Here is a 14,888-nt window from a genome sequence, read left to right on the forward strand (position 1 = left end):
TTATTTATTGAGGATAACCTTAAACTCCCAATGTAACCAGTAATGACTTTGGACTTCTGATCTTCCTACTTCCCAAGTATTGGTATTTCAGGCCTGTCCACTGTATCAGTGCCGGGGTGGGGGTGCAGGAGGGGAAGAGCCTGTGCATGCTAGACAAACACTGTGTCAAATGGGCTATGCCCTCGATTTTCAGAGGATTGTTTATGTACCAGTAAATTTACCTCCTTTTAGTGTACAGTGTTAAGTTTGACAAACACGTAACCACAGCTATAGTTAAGGTCTAGACTAACACACTAACACACCCCCTCATGTCCTTTTGTATCTTAGCCTCATACAGCCACTGATCTATTTTTGTCCATTTTGTCCAGGCTGCACACAGTGCGCTCGGAAAAGGTATATATTTATTTAAGTTTATAAGATGACAAACTGTGTTTCAAAGTGGCTGTATCAACCTGATGTTTTGGCTTATACCTCTAACTCCAGCACTTGGGAAGCTGAGGCAGGAGAATCACCTTAAGTTTGAGGCCAGCCTAGGCTAGAGAATGAGATTGTCTTAAAGCACCAAGCCAAGCCAACGACGACAACAAAGTGACCATATCCTATTGCGTTTTTACCCCACAGAATGGTTACTTTCTCTTTTTTCCAGTATTTTCTCCTCAACTTCCCCCCCCAATGCCTCCTCTTACAATGTTGTCCAGGCTAACCTTGAACTCATCGCTGAAATGATTTTTCCACCTCAGCCTTCCAAACTACATAACATGTGCCACTGTGCCTGGCTTCATACCAGTTTTCTGAGTTTCTGAATTTCAGGCATTCAAATGTGTGTTGTTGAAAAAGATTAAACGCATACAGGTGGTGGTGGCGCACATCTTTAATTCCACTCGGGAGGCAGAGGCAGGTGGATCTCTGAGTTTGAGGGCAGCCTGGTCTACAGAGTGAGTTCCAGGGCAACCAGGGTTACACAGAGAAGCCCTGCCCCCCCACAAACCAACCCCCCCCCCAAAAAAAACCACTTGCTCTGTAAACTAGGCTGGCATTGAACTTGCCTAGAACAAGATTCACTTGCTTCTGCCTCCTGAATTCTGGGATTAATGGTGTGTGCTCTACTGCCTGGCTGTATTTATATAGATTTTAAACTTAGTTGTGTATGTGCACACATGTACTACTAGATTTTATTTTTAAGATCTATTTAAGCCGGGCGGTGGTGGCACACGCCTTTAATCCTAGCACTCGGGAGGCAGAGGCAGGCGGATCTCTGTGAGTTCGAGACCAGCCTGGTCTACAAGACCTAGTTCCAGGACAGGCTCCAAAACCACAGAGAAACCCTGTCTCGAAGAATCAAAAAAAAAAAAAAAAAGATCTATTTATTCTGTATACAGTGTTCTGTATGTGTGTATCCCTACAGGCCAAGAGAGGGCACCAGATCTCATTTAGATGGTTATGAGCCACCATGTGGTTGCTGGGAATTGAACTCAGGACCCCCGGAAGATCAGCCAGTGCTCTTAACCTCTGAGCCCTCTCCCTAGCCTGTAACTGTTTCTTTTTATCAAATGTCTTCTCCTAAATCTATTCTGCCTTCATCCTTTTGCCAACTTTAAAAAGGAAGTTAATGGTATTCAGCTGCTTACAGGAAACAACCAGTACACTCAGAGGTTAACAAGAGACTTTGAGTAAAGGGGTTGTTTACAGTTGCATAAATGGCCTTGTAATTGATAGTAGGGCACCAAGAGACTGTCAGGACTGACTGTACCTGTCATGCTCCTAGCTCAGATACAGTGGAGGAAAAGTGGGTGTGACTGGAACAGGATCCTCATTTGGAGAACATAAATCCTGCTAGAACCATATCTTTGAAAAAGAGAGATCACAGGACAAGTGCCTTGACTTTCCAGCTCTCGGATTTCTTCTAGTGACGCAGAAGACCAGGAGTCTTGCTCCTTAGAGACTGGCCTTCTGGATCCTACCATGCGCCAGAGCCCATCCTTAGACTACCACTTAGTGCTGCCAGCTCTGGCTCCTGCCCACCTTTCTGACTCGGCATCTCCTGATTAGGGTTTTCATGTGTTTATACCCACAGCCCCCATTAAACTTCCCATAAAGATGCAGTACACAGGGTGCTGGAGAGATAGCTCAGTGGTTAAGAGCACTGGCTACTCTTCAGAGGATCCAGGTTCAATTCCCACCACCTACATGGCAGCTCACAACTGTCTGTAACTCTAGTTTCAGGTAATCTGACCCTCACACAGACATACATACTGGCAAAATGGCAAAACACATAAAATTAAGAAACGAAAGATGTGAAACGTGAACAGATTGTGTTGGCCGCGTGGTCGATCTGAGGCAGGCAAGCTTGACGGCAGGAAGAGTCGAGCTGCTCTAAGGCCACACGTGTCTGACAGGAGAGCCAAGTAGCCTGTGGCGGTTTCCACAAGTCTGCTGCTCACAGCCAGCTATGGAAAAGTCTGTTTTCCCAGCTTTAAGACAAGATTATGTGGACTTAAAGACAGGCTAATACTGCCTGATCGGGTGTATCCGTGCAGCCAGCTCAGGGTTACCTTTGTTGTCTTGCAGAGTTGTTGGTTTGATTTGTGTGTGGAGGGTGTGGTGCCCACATCTGGGCATGTGGCTTTGGAAGCCAGAGAAAAATGCCAGATGGCCTCCTCTATTACTCTGGACCTTATTCTGGTGAGACAAGGTCTCTCATTGAACCAGAAACTTACCATTCTGGCTAGACTGACTGGCCAGCAAGCTCTTGGGAACCACCTGTCTCTGTGTCCCAACTGCTGGGGTTGTTGGAATTTGAATTCATGTCTTCATGTTCACATTGCAAGCATTTGTACCCCGAGCTGTCTCTATTATCCCTACTATTTATTTACTTGTTTATTTATTTTGCTGCTTCTGAATATTAGATATCACTATTTATTGGTTATTTGAAAATGAAATTTTGGGCCAGTGAGATGACTCAGTGGGCACAGGCACTCGCTGCACTAGTGTGATGACCTCAGTTTGGTCCCCAGAACTCATGGTGGAGACAACTAACTCCCACAGTTATTCTCTGACCTCTACATGTATGCCTTGATATGTGCATGTTACACTCAAACACATATAACAATAATTTTTTTTCTGAAACAGGGTTTCTCTGTGTAACAGCCCTAGCTGTCCTGGAACTAGCTCTGTAGACCAGGCTGGCCTCAAACTCACAGAGATCCACCTGCCTCTGCCTCCCAAGTACTAGGATTAAAGGTGTGTGCCACCACAGCCCGGAAACAATAATAAATAATTCAAATTCAGAAAAGCATGCAACTTCGAGAGCTGGTTGTGGTGGTGCACTAGGTAGGTGCAAGTAGCAGGAGTTCAAGGTCACCTTCAGCTATGCGGTGAGTTAAAGGCTCACTTGAAATACATGAGGGCCTATCTCTCTTAAAAAAAATGATTTTATTGCTCTCTGCTCCTTGACTGGACTCCATGTGGCCAGCCGCCTCCTGCAGCTGTTGTTTTATGCCATGATGGACCATCCCCTAAAACTGCAAACCAAAATAAGCCCTTCTTTCCGTTAAAAACCAGCAAACATAAAACGATGAATCTCAATATATGTCCCTGTATTTCACTATAGCAGTCTTGGCTGTCCTGGAACTTGCTTTGTAGACCAGGCTGGCCTCAAACTCACTGAGATCCACCTGCCTCTGCCTTCCAAGTGCTGGGATTAAAGGCGTATGCCACCACTGCCTGGCTTAGTTACAGCATTTTCAAACATATATATACATATATATGTATACATATTATTATTACATGTATATGTATATATATTATTGTACTTTGCTCATGTCTTATCTCTCTTCCACACACATACAGAGACTGTAAGTCCAAAGATACTCTGGGAAGCTGAGACAGGCACATTGCTGTGAGTTTGAGGTCTGCCTGAGTTACACAGTTCTAGGCTATAGTATGAAACATTGTCTCAAAAACCTGGAGGGGGTGAGTTGGACAGAAAGAAAGTGACCAACTCCTTGGTCATGTGAAGGCCACCCTGCTGGTAAGTGGCAGAGTCAGATTTGAATCCCTGTCTAAGCTCCAGCCTGCCTCCCCATCACCGAGTACTTGCACTCTGCATTCCTGACGAGATGTGGTGACTGGAACTTACATGAACTTGATGAGGCTGGATTTGTCTAGATCTTCAGGGGCATGGGAAAGGCATATGTAATGATTTTAAGACAAAGAGTAAGAAATTTAGGGGCAAGAAAGAGTAGCCACCAAAATAAACCAGGAAAACTAGCTCTTCCTGCTTGAGCAGGAAATACCCAGTCATCCAGCTTGCTTAGTTTCATGCCATTTAGCTTCCTCAGAGGCCCCTCTATGGGTGTTAATGAAACTGACCTCACTTGAGTCAGTGGTAGTAAAACAGGTTATTAAAAAAATCTAATTTGTTATTTTATACCACCAATGCTTAAGAGTGTGAGTGTGTGTGTGTGTGTGTGTGTGTGTGTGTGTGTGTGTGTTTATATCCATGGACAGTGGTGCATGCTTTTTTTTTCTTTTTGGTTTTTTTTTTTTTTTTTTTTTTTTTGAGACAGCGCCTCTCTGTGTAGCTTTGGAGCCTGTCCTGGAACTAGCTCTATAGACCAAGCTGGCCTTGGACTCACAGAGATCCGCCTATCTCTGCCTCTTAAATGCTGGGATTAAAGGCGGGTGCCACTGCCATCACTGGTGCATGCCTTTTAATCCCAACACTTGGGAGGCAGAAGTCAATGGATCTCTGATATGGCCAGCCTCGTCTATAAATAGAGTTAGTTCCAGGACAGCCAGGGCTATACAGAAAAAACCCATTTAAAAAAATAAATATTGATACATGTGTGCATATGGTATTTATTTATATATGCAGCATATATAACTAGAGTAGTTAGGAGTGCAGTGTGAAATAGGAAGAGATATGTTGTTCTGGGCATAGTTTTAGAGAGAATATGGACATCTCTGGCTTTTTTTTTCCTAATTTTTATATACATTGGCGTTTGAGGGAGTTGGATACACTGGAACTTGAGTTACAGACAGTTGTGACCTGCCATGTGGGTGTTGGGAATTGATCCGGGTCCTCTGGAAGAACAGCAAGTGCTCTTAACTGCTGAGCCATTTCTGCAGCCCCTATCCCTGGCTTTTAATAATCAATGATCTGCAGAGCCAGGCGTAGTGAGTTAGACTTAAGTCCCAGCATGAAAGGCAACTAAAGGTACATCTCTGTACATTTGAGGGCAGCCTGATCTAGGGATTGAATTCCAGGCACACAGGCCTTCATAGTGAGACCTTGTGCTTAATGTAAATAAATTGGGTAAGACAAAATCCCAATGATAGTGACAGGGGCCAGCCAGGCTCCACATCCATAGTGGACTGCACAAACCAGAGCTGAGAACGTCTTCACTTAGTAGGAAACTTTGTCTGGCACACATGAAGCCCTAGGTTCATTCCCTAGCACCTAAAACCAGGTGTGGTTCATAGGTTGTGGCTACCCTAGGATGCGCAAGACCCTGTCTATAAATAAGTATACAAACAAACATCCTAATGACATACACACAAACAAAACAAAAAGTCCTAGAGGCTCTGCAGTTGCTGACTGCAGAGCCATGCTTGTTTCAGTGGTCCTCAAAGGCACAGATGTACTGTCCCCAGTACAGGATGATGCAGGGTACCTTGTGAACCAGGTACTCTCCCTTACCCCCAGTGAGCTTGTGGTGAGTGCCTTTCAGGTACTCGAGGGCCCTGTGCTGCATGGTTTTAGTGCCAGTGTTATTTATCTAATCTGTCATTTTTATTAGCTGCCCTTGTTTTCCGGTCTTTTTGTGTTGCTTTTGGTGTTTTGGTTTTGTTTGTTTTGTTTTGAGACAGGGTCTCTGTATAGCCCTGGGTGTCCTGGAACTCTGTATGTAAACCACACTGGACTCAAACTCAGAGGTCCTCCTACCTCTGCCCCCTGAGTGCTGGGGTTAAAGGAGTGTGTCACCATGCTTGACTTCCTTTTTTTTCCTGATTTTTTTTCAGTCTTTTTTTGAGACAGACTCTTGTCCTACAGGCCAGGCTGCCCTCGCATGCACCACACGCCTGCCTGAGGCTCCAGGTGCTTGTCTTCATGGTGCTGCAGCTACAGCTGCAGCTGCTGCTTTTTTTTTTTTTAATAGATGAAATCTCTTTTATTTTTTTAAAGACAAAGGAAATCTTTTTTGATTTATTTATTTATTATGTATACAACATTCCTTCTCATTATAGATGGCTGTGAGCCACCATGTGGTTGCTGGGAATTGAACTCAGGACCTCTGGAAGAGCAGTCAGTGCTCTTAACCTCTGAGCCATCTCTCCAGCCCCAGCTGCTGCTTTTTATTTCCTACTTTTTCCCACTGTCGTATTGTGAAACCGCTAAATGTTTGCAGCAAGAAAAAACTTTAAGGGCTGGAGAAATAACTCAGTGCTTAAGAGTATTACTCCTTTTGTGGAGGACCTGGGTTCAGTTCCCAGCATCTGTGCAATGCACTGACGTCAGGTACACACACACATCAAGTAAATACTTTTTATATTTATTTATTATGTTAACAATATTCTGTCTGCGTGTATGCCTAAAGGCCAGAAGAGGGCACCAGACCCCATTACAGATGGTTGTGAGTCATCATGTGGCTGCTGGGAATTGAACTCAGGACCTTTGGAAGAGCAGGCAATGCTCTTAACCACTGAGCCATCTCTCCAGCCCGAGTAAATACTTTTTAAGAGAAGGAAATTTAAGATCAGTCCTTTTTTGTGACTGAAGCCTTGAAGGCTAAATTACTTGCCCAGATTTGACCCCCACTTATAGTTGCTTTTGTTTTCTTGGTTTTTCGAAACAGGGTTTCTCTGTAGCTATGGAGCCTATCCTGGAACTAGTTCTTGTAGACCAGACTGGCCTCAAACTCACAAAGATCTGCCTGTCTCCACCCCCCAACCCCAGCACTGGGATGAAAGGTGTGCACCACCACCGCCTGGCTTGTTTGTTTTGTTTTGTTTTCTCTGTGTCTAACAGGTGACTGTGTGGTATCAGTGTTCAAGGAACAAAATCCTTCAGCTTTTTATTTTGGAAAAATACTTCATTTGTTCTCTGGGGTCAGAAAACTTAATTGCTTTCAAATTATCTAAGAATGTAGGATCCACTGAGTATGATCTCCCCACTAACCAGTTTGTTTCTTACTGTTTTAGGAACCATGTTTGACCGGGACTATGGGAAGGTCAGCTCCATCCTGGAGACCCTTGTAAGGAGATGAGTCGTTGAGCAGAGGCCAGAATGAAGTTGCTGCCAGGAGTCGGCGTGTTTGGGACTGGCAGCTCAGCCCGGGTCCTAGTCCCGCTGCTGAGGGCAGAGGGCTTCACCGTGGAGGCGCTGTGGGGGAAGACTGAGGAGGAAGCAAAGCAGCTGGCCGAGGAGATGGACATCACGTTCTACACCAGCCGGACAGACGACGTCCTGCTGCACCAAGACGTAGACCTGGTGTGCGTCAACATCCCGCCCCCGCTCACCCGGCAGATATCCGTGAAGGCGCTAGGTTTGTACCTGCAGACCGCAGCAGGCGGGGTGTGTTTCCCTCTGGGCAGGCCTCCGCAGCTCACTGCCCTCTCACGGGCCTGGGCTTTCCTTCTTCGTCTGCCTCTGCACGTAGCGGTGCTGCGGGACATCGCTGGGACAGGCTGGGAAAGGGATGTTGGAGATTGATTCTGAAAGCTCTCGAGGAAAGAATAGTTCGACCTTCTGTACCCCTTGTTCACCAGTAACCCTCTGAGCCGACGCTCAGCCCGTCAAGGAGCTAGAGACATGCGGTTGTTGATTCTCGGGTCTGCCTCTGGACCCTGCGGTCAGTTGGGCCCCACAGGAAGGAGCGGAGGCCGTCTAGAAGATGCTGTTTCCCGTGCTCTGTCAGCCCTTGACTGTAGTGAGCACACCCTTCCTGGCAAGCTGCAGTCTCACACTGCCAGACAGCAGGAAGGTTGTCTGTCAGCCCTTGACTGTAGTGAGCACACCCTTCCTGGCAAGCTGCAATCTCACACTGCCAGACAGCAGGAAGGTTGTCTGTCAGCCCTGGCTTTCCCGGCACCAACCACGGGACAGCTCGCTTACATTTCCACTCCCTTGGGAAACTGGGCTTGGGGACCTCTGACTCTGGCTGGGTGTGGCCCGGTCTACTGATCTTCAGTTCCTAGTGAATTCCACTTGATTGTGACCTATGAACAGATTTTTCTTTCATCATAAATATCTTGAGACAAGAGTTTACCTGTGTAGCCCAGGCTGTCCCCCAACTCACAATCCTGCCTCACCTTTCTCAGTGCTGGGAGTGTCTCTGTGTGTGTGTGTGTGTGTGTATTTGTGTGCATGTGCATGCACAACTACTCCTGGCTTCTTTTCTTTCTGTTATTGGATCTCTCTTGCTCTTTTTCTTTATGTTTTTTAAGTTAAGGTTCCAAGCTTTATAACTGTTAAGAGTTGGCAGAAGACAATCCTTAGTAGATGTCAGAATAGTCTAATTTTAACTGAGCTCCATTTGACCTGGAGCATATACGAGGTTGTCACACCTATAGCTTCCATGTAACAAGGCATGTTCCTTGGATTGTACTGGAATATGGTAAGCATATAAAAGGTGTAGAGGGCAAAAACAGTAATGTGAGGCATACAACACGGACATAGACTTGCAGACATGAAGACATGTGTGCCCCAGCTGATGTCCTCTTAGACTTCTCATGCCTCTGGCTTTCAGTGGCATAAAGTAGAACAGCCAGGCCTGTGTGTGTCTCTTGCTTTCTCAGTGAGCACTCTGCCTCGACTGAGTGCTGTGGAAGAGGCTGACAACTTTCCCGTTCCCCCACCCCCCACACTGCAGGGGTCCCCGCACAGCCCCACCAAAGAAATGGTGTCACCTGGGACAGTTGCGAGAGTCGAACTGTGATTTCTCCAGCTCCCCAGACTTGCTCCCTCTCTGGGGTTGGCAGCTTCCTAGGTGGTTCTGATGCACACTGTGGGTGAAGGGTCACAGACCCATAGCAATATCTTTGTTGTTCTGTAAAGGATGTGGTTCAATTGGTAGAGCACTTAGCATGTATGAAAATCAGGGTTCAGTCTCCAGAGCCAGAGAAGACTAAGTGTAGTGGTATGCATATACTCTAACACCAGCATTTGGGAAGTGGGGCAGGAAGACCAGAAGATCAAATTGTTTTTGGCTTTTGGCTCCATAATGAGGTCAAGGGCAGCATGGAATACATGAAAAATTGTGTTTAAGAAAGAAAAGGAAAGCCAGGCAGTGATGGCAAATGCTTTTAATCCCAGCTCTCGGGAGGCAGAGATAGGTGGATCTCTGTTAGCTCCAGGCCAACCTGGTCTACAAAGTGAGTTCCAGGACAGCCAGAGCTACACAGAGAAACCCTGTCTCTAAAAACCAAAAAGAAAAGAAAGAAAGACAAGAGAGGCCAGTGAGGTGGCTCAAGGCTGACAACCGAGTTTGGTCCCTTGAACCCACACTTGGAAGGAGAGACGACTCCTCAGTTTTCCTCTGACTGAGGCTCACTGGGACTTGGAGGTGTGGCTCGGGTAGAGCTAGTGTGCAGAGACTTTGGGTTCAATCCCCAGTTCCCCAAACAAAAGAAAAAGAAACGCAACTGAGGCCCAGTGTAGCAAGGAGTTGGTTCCCAGCTCCTCAGCCCCGAAATAATCACATAGAAACTGTATTAATTAAATTACTGCTTGGCCCATTAGCTCTAGCTTCTTGTTGGCTCTTACATCATAATTTAACCCATTTCTATTAACTTACTGTGTAAAGTTCTGACGTCTATCTCCGGTGGGGCTACATGGCTTTTCCTCACTCTGCTTCCTTTCTCCCAGGATTCAGTTTAGTTTTCCCCACCTACCTAAGTCTGCCCTATCAACAGTCCAAGGCAGTTTCTTTATTCACCAATGGTATTCATATCATAGAGAGGGGAATTCCACATCAGCCCAGGAATGCTACTTGAGTATTTTCTAAGTCTTGGGCTATAGGCAAAATTCCTTCTCATTAGAGTATTTTTATTTTGATTTTGTGTTTGTGTTATCCTTGTGTTCACACTGTGTGTAGAAATGCATGTCCTTTTCATGCCACACATAGAGGCTAGAGCTTAATATTGGGTAATTTCATTTTTTAAAAATATTTCTTTATTATGTATACAATATTCTGTCTGTGTGTATGCCTTCAGGCCAGAAGAGGGCACCAGACCCCATTACAGATGGTTGTGAGCCACCATGTGGTTGCTGGGAATTGAACTCAGGACCTTGAGAAGAGCAGGCAGTGCTCTTAAATCTCTGAGCCATCTCTCCAGCCCTGGGTAATTTCATTTTTAATTTGCAGGGCTGGGGGGTGCGTGTGACTGTGAGTGCCCAGGGAGGAAGCCCATCAGCTCCTCCTGGAGCTGGAGTTACAGGCAGTTATGAGCGGCCCACACGGGTGCTGGGAATTGGACTTGGGGCTCTCCAGCCCTATCTAGTTTATTTTTTGAGACACTGAACCAGGAGTTCTCCATTTCAACTAGACTGGCCGGCCAGTAGCCCTGTGGTGCGTCTGCCTGTGTCCCCTCCTGCACCCTCAGTTGTTTGTTCTTACCACACGCCTGGTTTTCCACGCAGGTCCTCGTGTGTGCGGCAGCACCTTTACCCATCCCGCCGGCTCCACAACCGAGTTATGAAAGAGGACAAGGAGCGATTTGTTTTCTAGTTCTAATTCTGCTAAGGATTTTTTTTCATATTTGGTGTTGGATAAGCGCACAAAAACATATTTCATACTGAAAGTGTAAAACCCAATGTGAAGCTCCACAGCTTCAGAATGCCCATTATAATTATACAGAAATTCACTGAGATATGTAGACCTTGGGTCTGGTTACTTTTGGTGTGTTTGTGTTGTTTAAAAGAGTTTTTGTTGCTCAGGAATAAAGTTTACAAAACTAATTAAGATTAGATATATACATGTATGATGGAGGAGAGTTATCTGTCTATGTTACTTTCATTGGTTAATTAATAAAGAAAACTGCCTTGGCCCTTTAAGAGAACAGAAAATTAGGTAGACAGAACAGAATTCTGGGAAAGAGGGGGAGACGCTTCAGGCAGTCGCCATAGTGAGTCTCCATGCTTCTCCTCTCCAAGATGGATGCAGGTTAAGATCTCTCCTGGTAAGCCACACCTCGTGGTGCTACACAGATTACTAAATATGGGTTAAAGAAAGATGTGAAAATTAGCCAATAAGAGGCTAAAACTATGGGCCAGGCAGTGTTTTAAAAGAATACAGTTTCCGTGTAATTATTTTGGGTGTAAAGCTAGCCGGCGGCCAGGTGGCGGGACGCAGCCCCCCCCCCCCCCCCCGCTTCTTTCTACACATGTATGTCTATATATATTTTATAACACATTAAGTTTATTAATTCTTTTCTCATGAGCTATTATAATAACAAAAGATCAGATCACTCTCTAAGCACAGTGACCCAGATAATTTAATCTCAAGAACTGCAGTTCTGGGCTGGAGAGACGAGTCAGTGGTTAAGAGCACTGGCTGCTCTTCCAGAGGTCCAGAGTTCAATTCCCAGCAACCACATGGTGGCTCACAATCATCTGAAATGAGATCTTGTGCCCTATTCTGGTCTGCAGTCAGACATGCAGGCAGAACACTGTATACATAATAAATAACTAAATCTTTAAAAATAAAAACAACTCCAGTTCCTTACTGGATACCTGCTATTCAGTGTAATAGATACCTGCTATTCAGTGTACATCTTTACCGTATGCTCATATGAACCCCTAAAGTGTAACTTTTCAAGTTAAATCCTTGACTGATACTGTGTTCCCCCAGTGCTTGACCCAAGACTTGGCATACTGGGTAAATACGACATTTACAGTTCCTGTCCATGTGGTCCATATTGCTGGTGGCCAGGAAAGAATGGAAATGGGCTGTAGGCAAGAGAGGGAGCCTGCTCTGCTGGTTTGCAAACTCATATTTCTAGTACCTGGGCCAGGTATGGTGGCACCCACCTTTAATTCCAGCGTCCAGAAGTCAGAGACTGGCAGATCTCTGTGGCCAACCTGGTCTACATAGTGAGTTCCATGACAGCCTGGACTACATAGAGAAACTTTGTCTTACACACACACACACACAAAAGGGCTAGAGAGATGGCTCAGTGGTTGAGAATACTGGTTGCTCTTCCATAGGACCCAGGTTCAATTCCCAGCACCTACATGGCAGTTCACAGCTGTCTATAACTCAAGTCCCAAGACTGCTTACACCCTCACACCAATGAACAGCCGGGCGGTGGTGGAGCACACCTTTAATCCCAGCACTCAGGAGGCAGAAGTAGGCGGATCTCTGTGAGTTCTAGCTAGCTAGACATCAGTGAGCTTTGTGTTTGACAGAGAGGTCCTGACTCAAAGCATAAGGTGAGGAGCAGTGGAGGAAGATCTAGGTCTACAGAGCAACTTCCAGGACAAGCTCCAAAGCTACACAGAGAAACCTAGCCTCTAAAAACAAAACAACAACACACCCATGAATATAAAATAAAAGTAAACTATTTCTAAAAGTTTACTTTTATGGGTATGTATGTTTGTCTGCATATATGTATGAGAACCACATGCATGCCTGGTGTCTGAGGAGGTCAGAAGAGGAGTTAAATCCCCTGGAACTGGAGTTAGAGATGGTTGGGAGCCACCAGGTAGGTGCTGGGAACGAACTGTACCCAGGTTCTCTGCAAGAGAAGCAAGTGCTCTTAACCACGAAGTCATTTCTCCAGCTCCATAAAACCTTTTTAGTTAAAAAAAGCAAGTGGGTTGGGCAGGGGGTGGTGGGGAAGCTGAAGAGACGTCTCAGCAGTTAAGAGCAACAGTTGCCCTTCCAGAGGACCCGGATTCAGTTCCCTGCACACACTTGGCAGCTCACAACTGTCTGTAGCACATGTTCAAGTGGTCAGAACTGCAGCTCTCTGTGGGGTTTTGTGCTGAGAACCTAGTTATCCTTCACTGGTCAGCCACCTGTGTTTAACAGCCAAAATGGCAATTACTTCTAGTATTGTGATTCTCCTGCCCCTCATCCAGAAATCGCGAATGTGGGTACCCTCCAGAAGCAGTAGTTACAGCAGCTGGGCCGTTGTGTCCCCTGCCCTGATGTGTGACAGTGAGCTAGCTCGTGTCATCCTGCCGCACCTGTTGTTTGGAGACGGGCAGGAAGTGGAAGACATCCTAAGTTGCAGTGACACAGGGACGCCGTGGGGCGCTGTTGTGCATGTGCTCCTCTGTAGAGCACTAAGTTTCATCATCCGGAGAGCGCAGCCCAAGACCTGCATATGTGTTGATGATAAATGTTTTGTGGACATCTTGAGGGTCAGGGTGGCTGGGATTGGTGTAGGAAGTAGAGAGCTGGCAGGATTGCCAAAAACATCTTCTCTGCTGTGGCCTTTGTGAGGGCCTGAGCTCCTAAAGAGCTCCTCTCCCATTTCTGTGAGAGGCCTATTGAACAGTACTAATATAATATTATAATATAGTAAGTTTGCAGGTAGCTGGCTTACAGAGTAAGACCTTATCTTAACTCCCCCCCTTCCTCAAGAAGAAGAAGACATTTTCAACATATTAAACACAGAAACGATTTGCCTAGAAATTGTAGCATTTGTGTGAATCTTCAAGTCTGAGTCTCAAGAAGCCATTCTGCTGTATTCAGCCTTTCCAGCGATTTGGTAAAAAGCGAATCGCTGATGATTGTGCTGAGCCAGACGCCTTACCTGGGTTACCTCAGTTACTCCAGACGTCTTCCCTGTAAGGTGGATTGACTCATTTCATACATTTCATAGTGATAAGCCAGAACTCTGAGAGGCAGACAAACAGCAGGTCATTTTTTATGAAGTGTCTAAGTTTGCCACTAATAGTTGACACTTCCTTGCTATTTGGCTGGCTGTGGCCCATCTATCATGGGAGACATCAGTCATTTTTTCATACTTCCTTTCTTTCATTTTTTCTGCAAGATTTATGGTCGATGGTAGCCAGTGTTCGTGCTGAAGGACAACTAGAGGAGTTTCCCAGCTGGGCCCGTGGGAGGGGTGGATCCATGCAGCAGGACAGGCTGTGCCCTGCAGTGACCACCTGAAGTTGTTTGCATCTCACCTTGGTCTCATCAGAAAACACTCAGCAGGCGTGCCAGGGACCGAGGGAATGAGCACGAGAGCTCTTGCAGGTGTGCACACGTAGAGGGAGGTACAGTGAGGACTGGAGACGGGCATCAAGGTGGAAGCCGCCCCTCCAACCAGGCAGCAGCTGTGGAGCCAGGTCAGTGCAGATGGCCCTTGTGTGCCCAGAGGTCTTCCATAAAAACCAGGAATACAGCTAGGCAGTGAGTTCGAGGCCAGTCTGGTCTGCAGAGTGTAGTCCCTCTCAAGACTTCCCTTACTGTGATGGTGTCCAGGTCTGCCTGTTAGCTTCCTTGGTGCTAGTGACCGCTGCCTCTCCCTAACCACCAGGCTCTCGAGCACAGCAGCTCCTTTTCCACCCAGCAGCCAGTGCAGGCTGAGCAGAGGAGGGACCACGGCAGGGAGAAAGAGCTGAAGGAGGTTTTGGAAGGGTCTCTGGTCAGACTTGAAGGTTGTATCAGTGGACCACTAATAGAATTTTTATGTTTTTTTCAGTGCCTGGGGTTGACCCTAGGGCCTCGTGCATGCGAGGCAAGAGCTGGGCTCATCCTTAGTGCTCTTTTCCTTTTTATTTTGAGACTGGATCTTTCTAAATTTCCAGGCTGAAATTGAACATATATGCCAGGCAAGTTTTTACTTTAAAAATTTATTATCAGTCAGGCATGGTGGCACATGCTTTTGATCCCAGCACTCAGGAGGCAGAGACAGGTGATCTCTGTGAG

The 14,888-nt window shown here is 46.2% G+C and overlaps 1 protein-coding gene across 1 annotated transcript in view; it reads left to right on the forward strand.

Annotated features, from left to right (window-relative positions):
• Positions 1 to 14,888, forward strand: part of Gfod2 (glucose-fructose oxidoreductase domain containing 2) — a 40,649-nt gene that overhangs the window by 20,931 nt on the left and 4,830 nt on the right. Inside the window, exon 2 of the mRNA XM_038312736.1 lies at positions 7,204 to 7,547. Coding sequence (XP_038168664.1) covers positions 7,289 to 7,547 — 259 coding nt within the window. The 5' untranslated portion in view covers positions 7,204 to 7,288. The remainder of the gene's footprint in view (positions 1 to 7,203; positions 7,548 to 14,888) is intronic.

This window comes from Arvicola amphibius, chromosome 15 (assembly GCF_903992535.2).
Source record: "Arvicola amphibius chromosome 15, mArvAmp1.2, whole genome shotgun sequence".
NCBI classification, from domain to species: Eukaryota; Metazoa; Chordata; class Mammalia; order Rodentia; family Cricetidae; genus Arvicola; species Arvicola amphibius.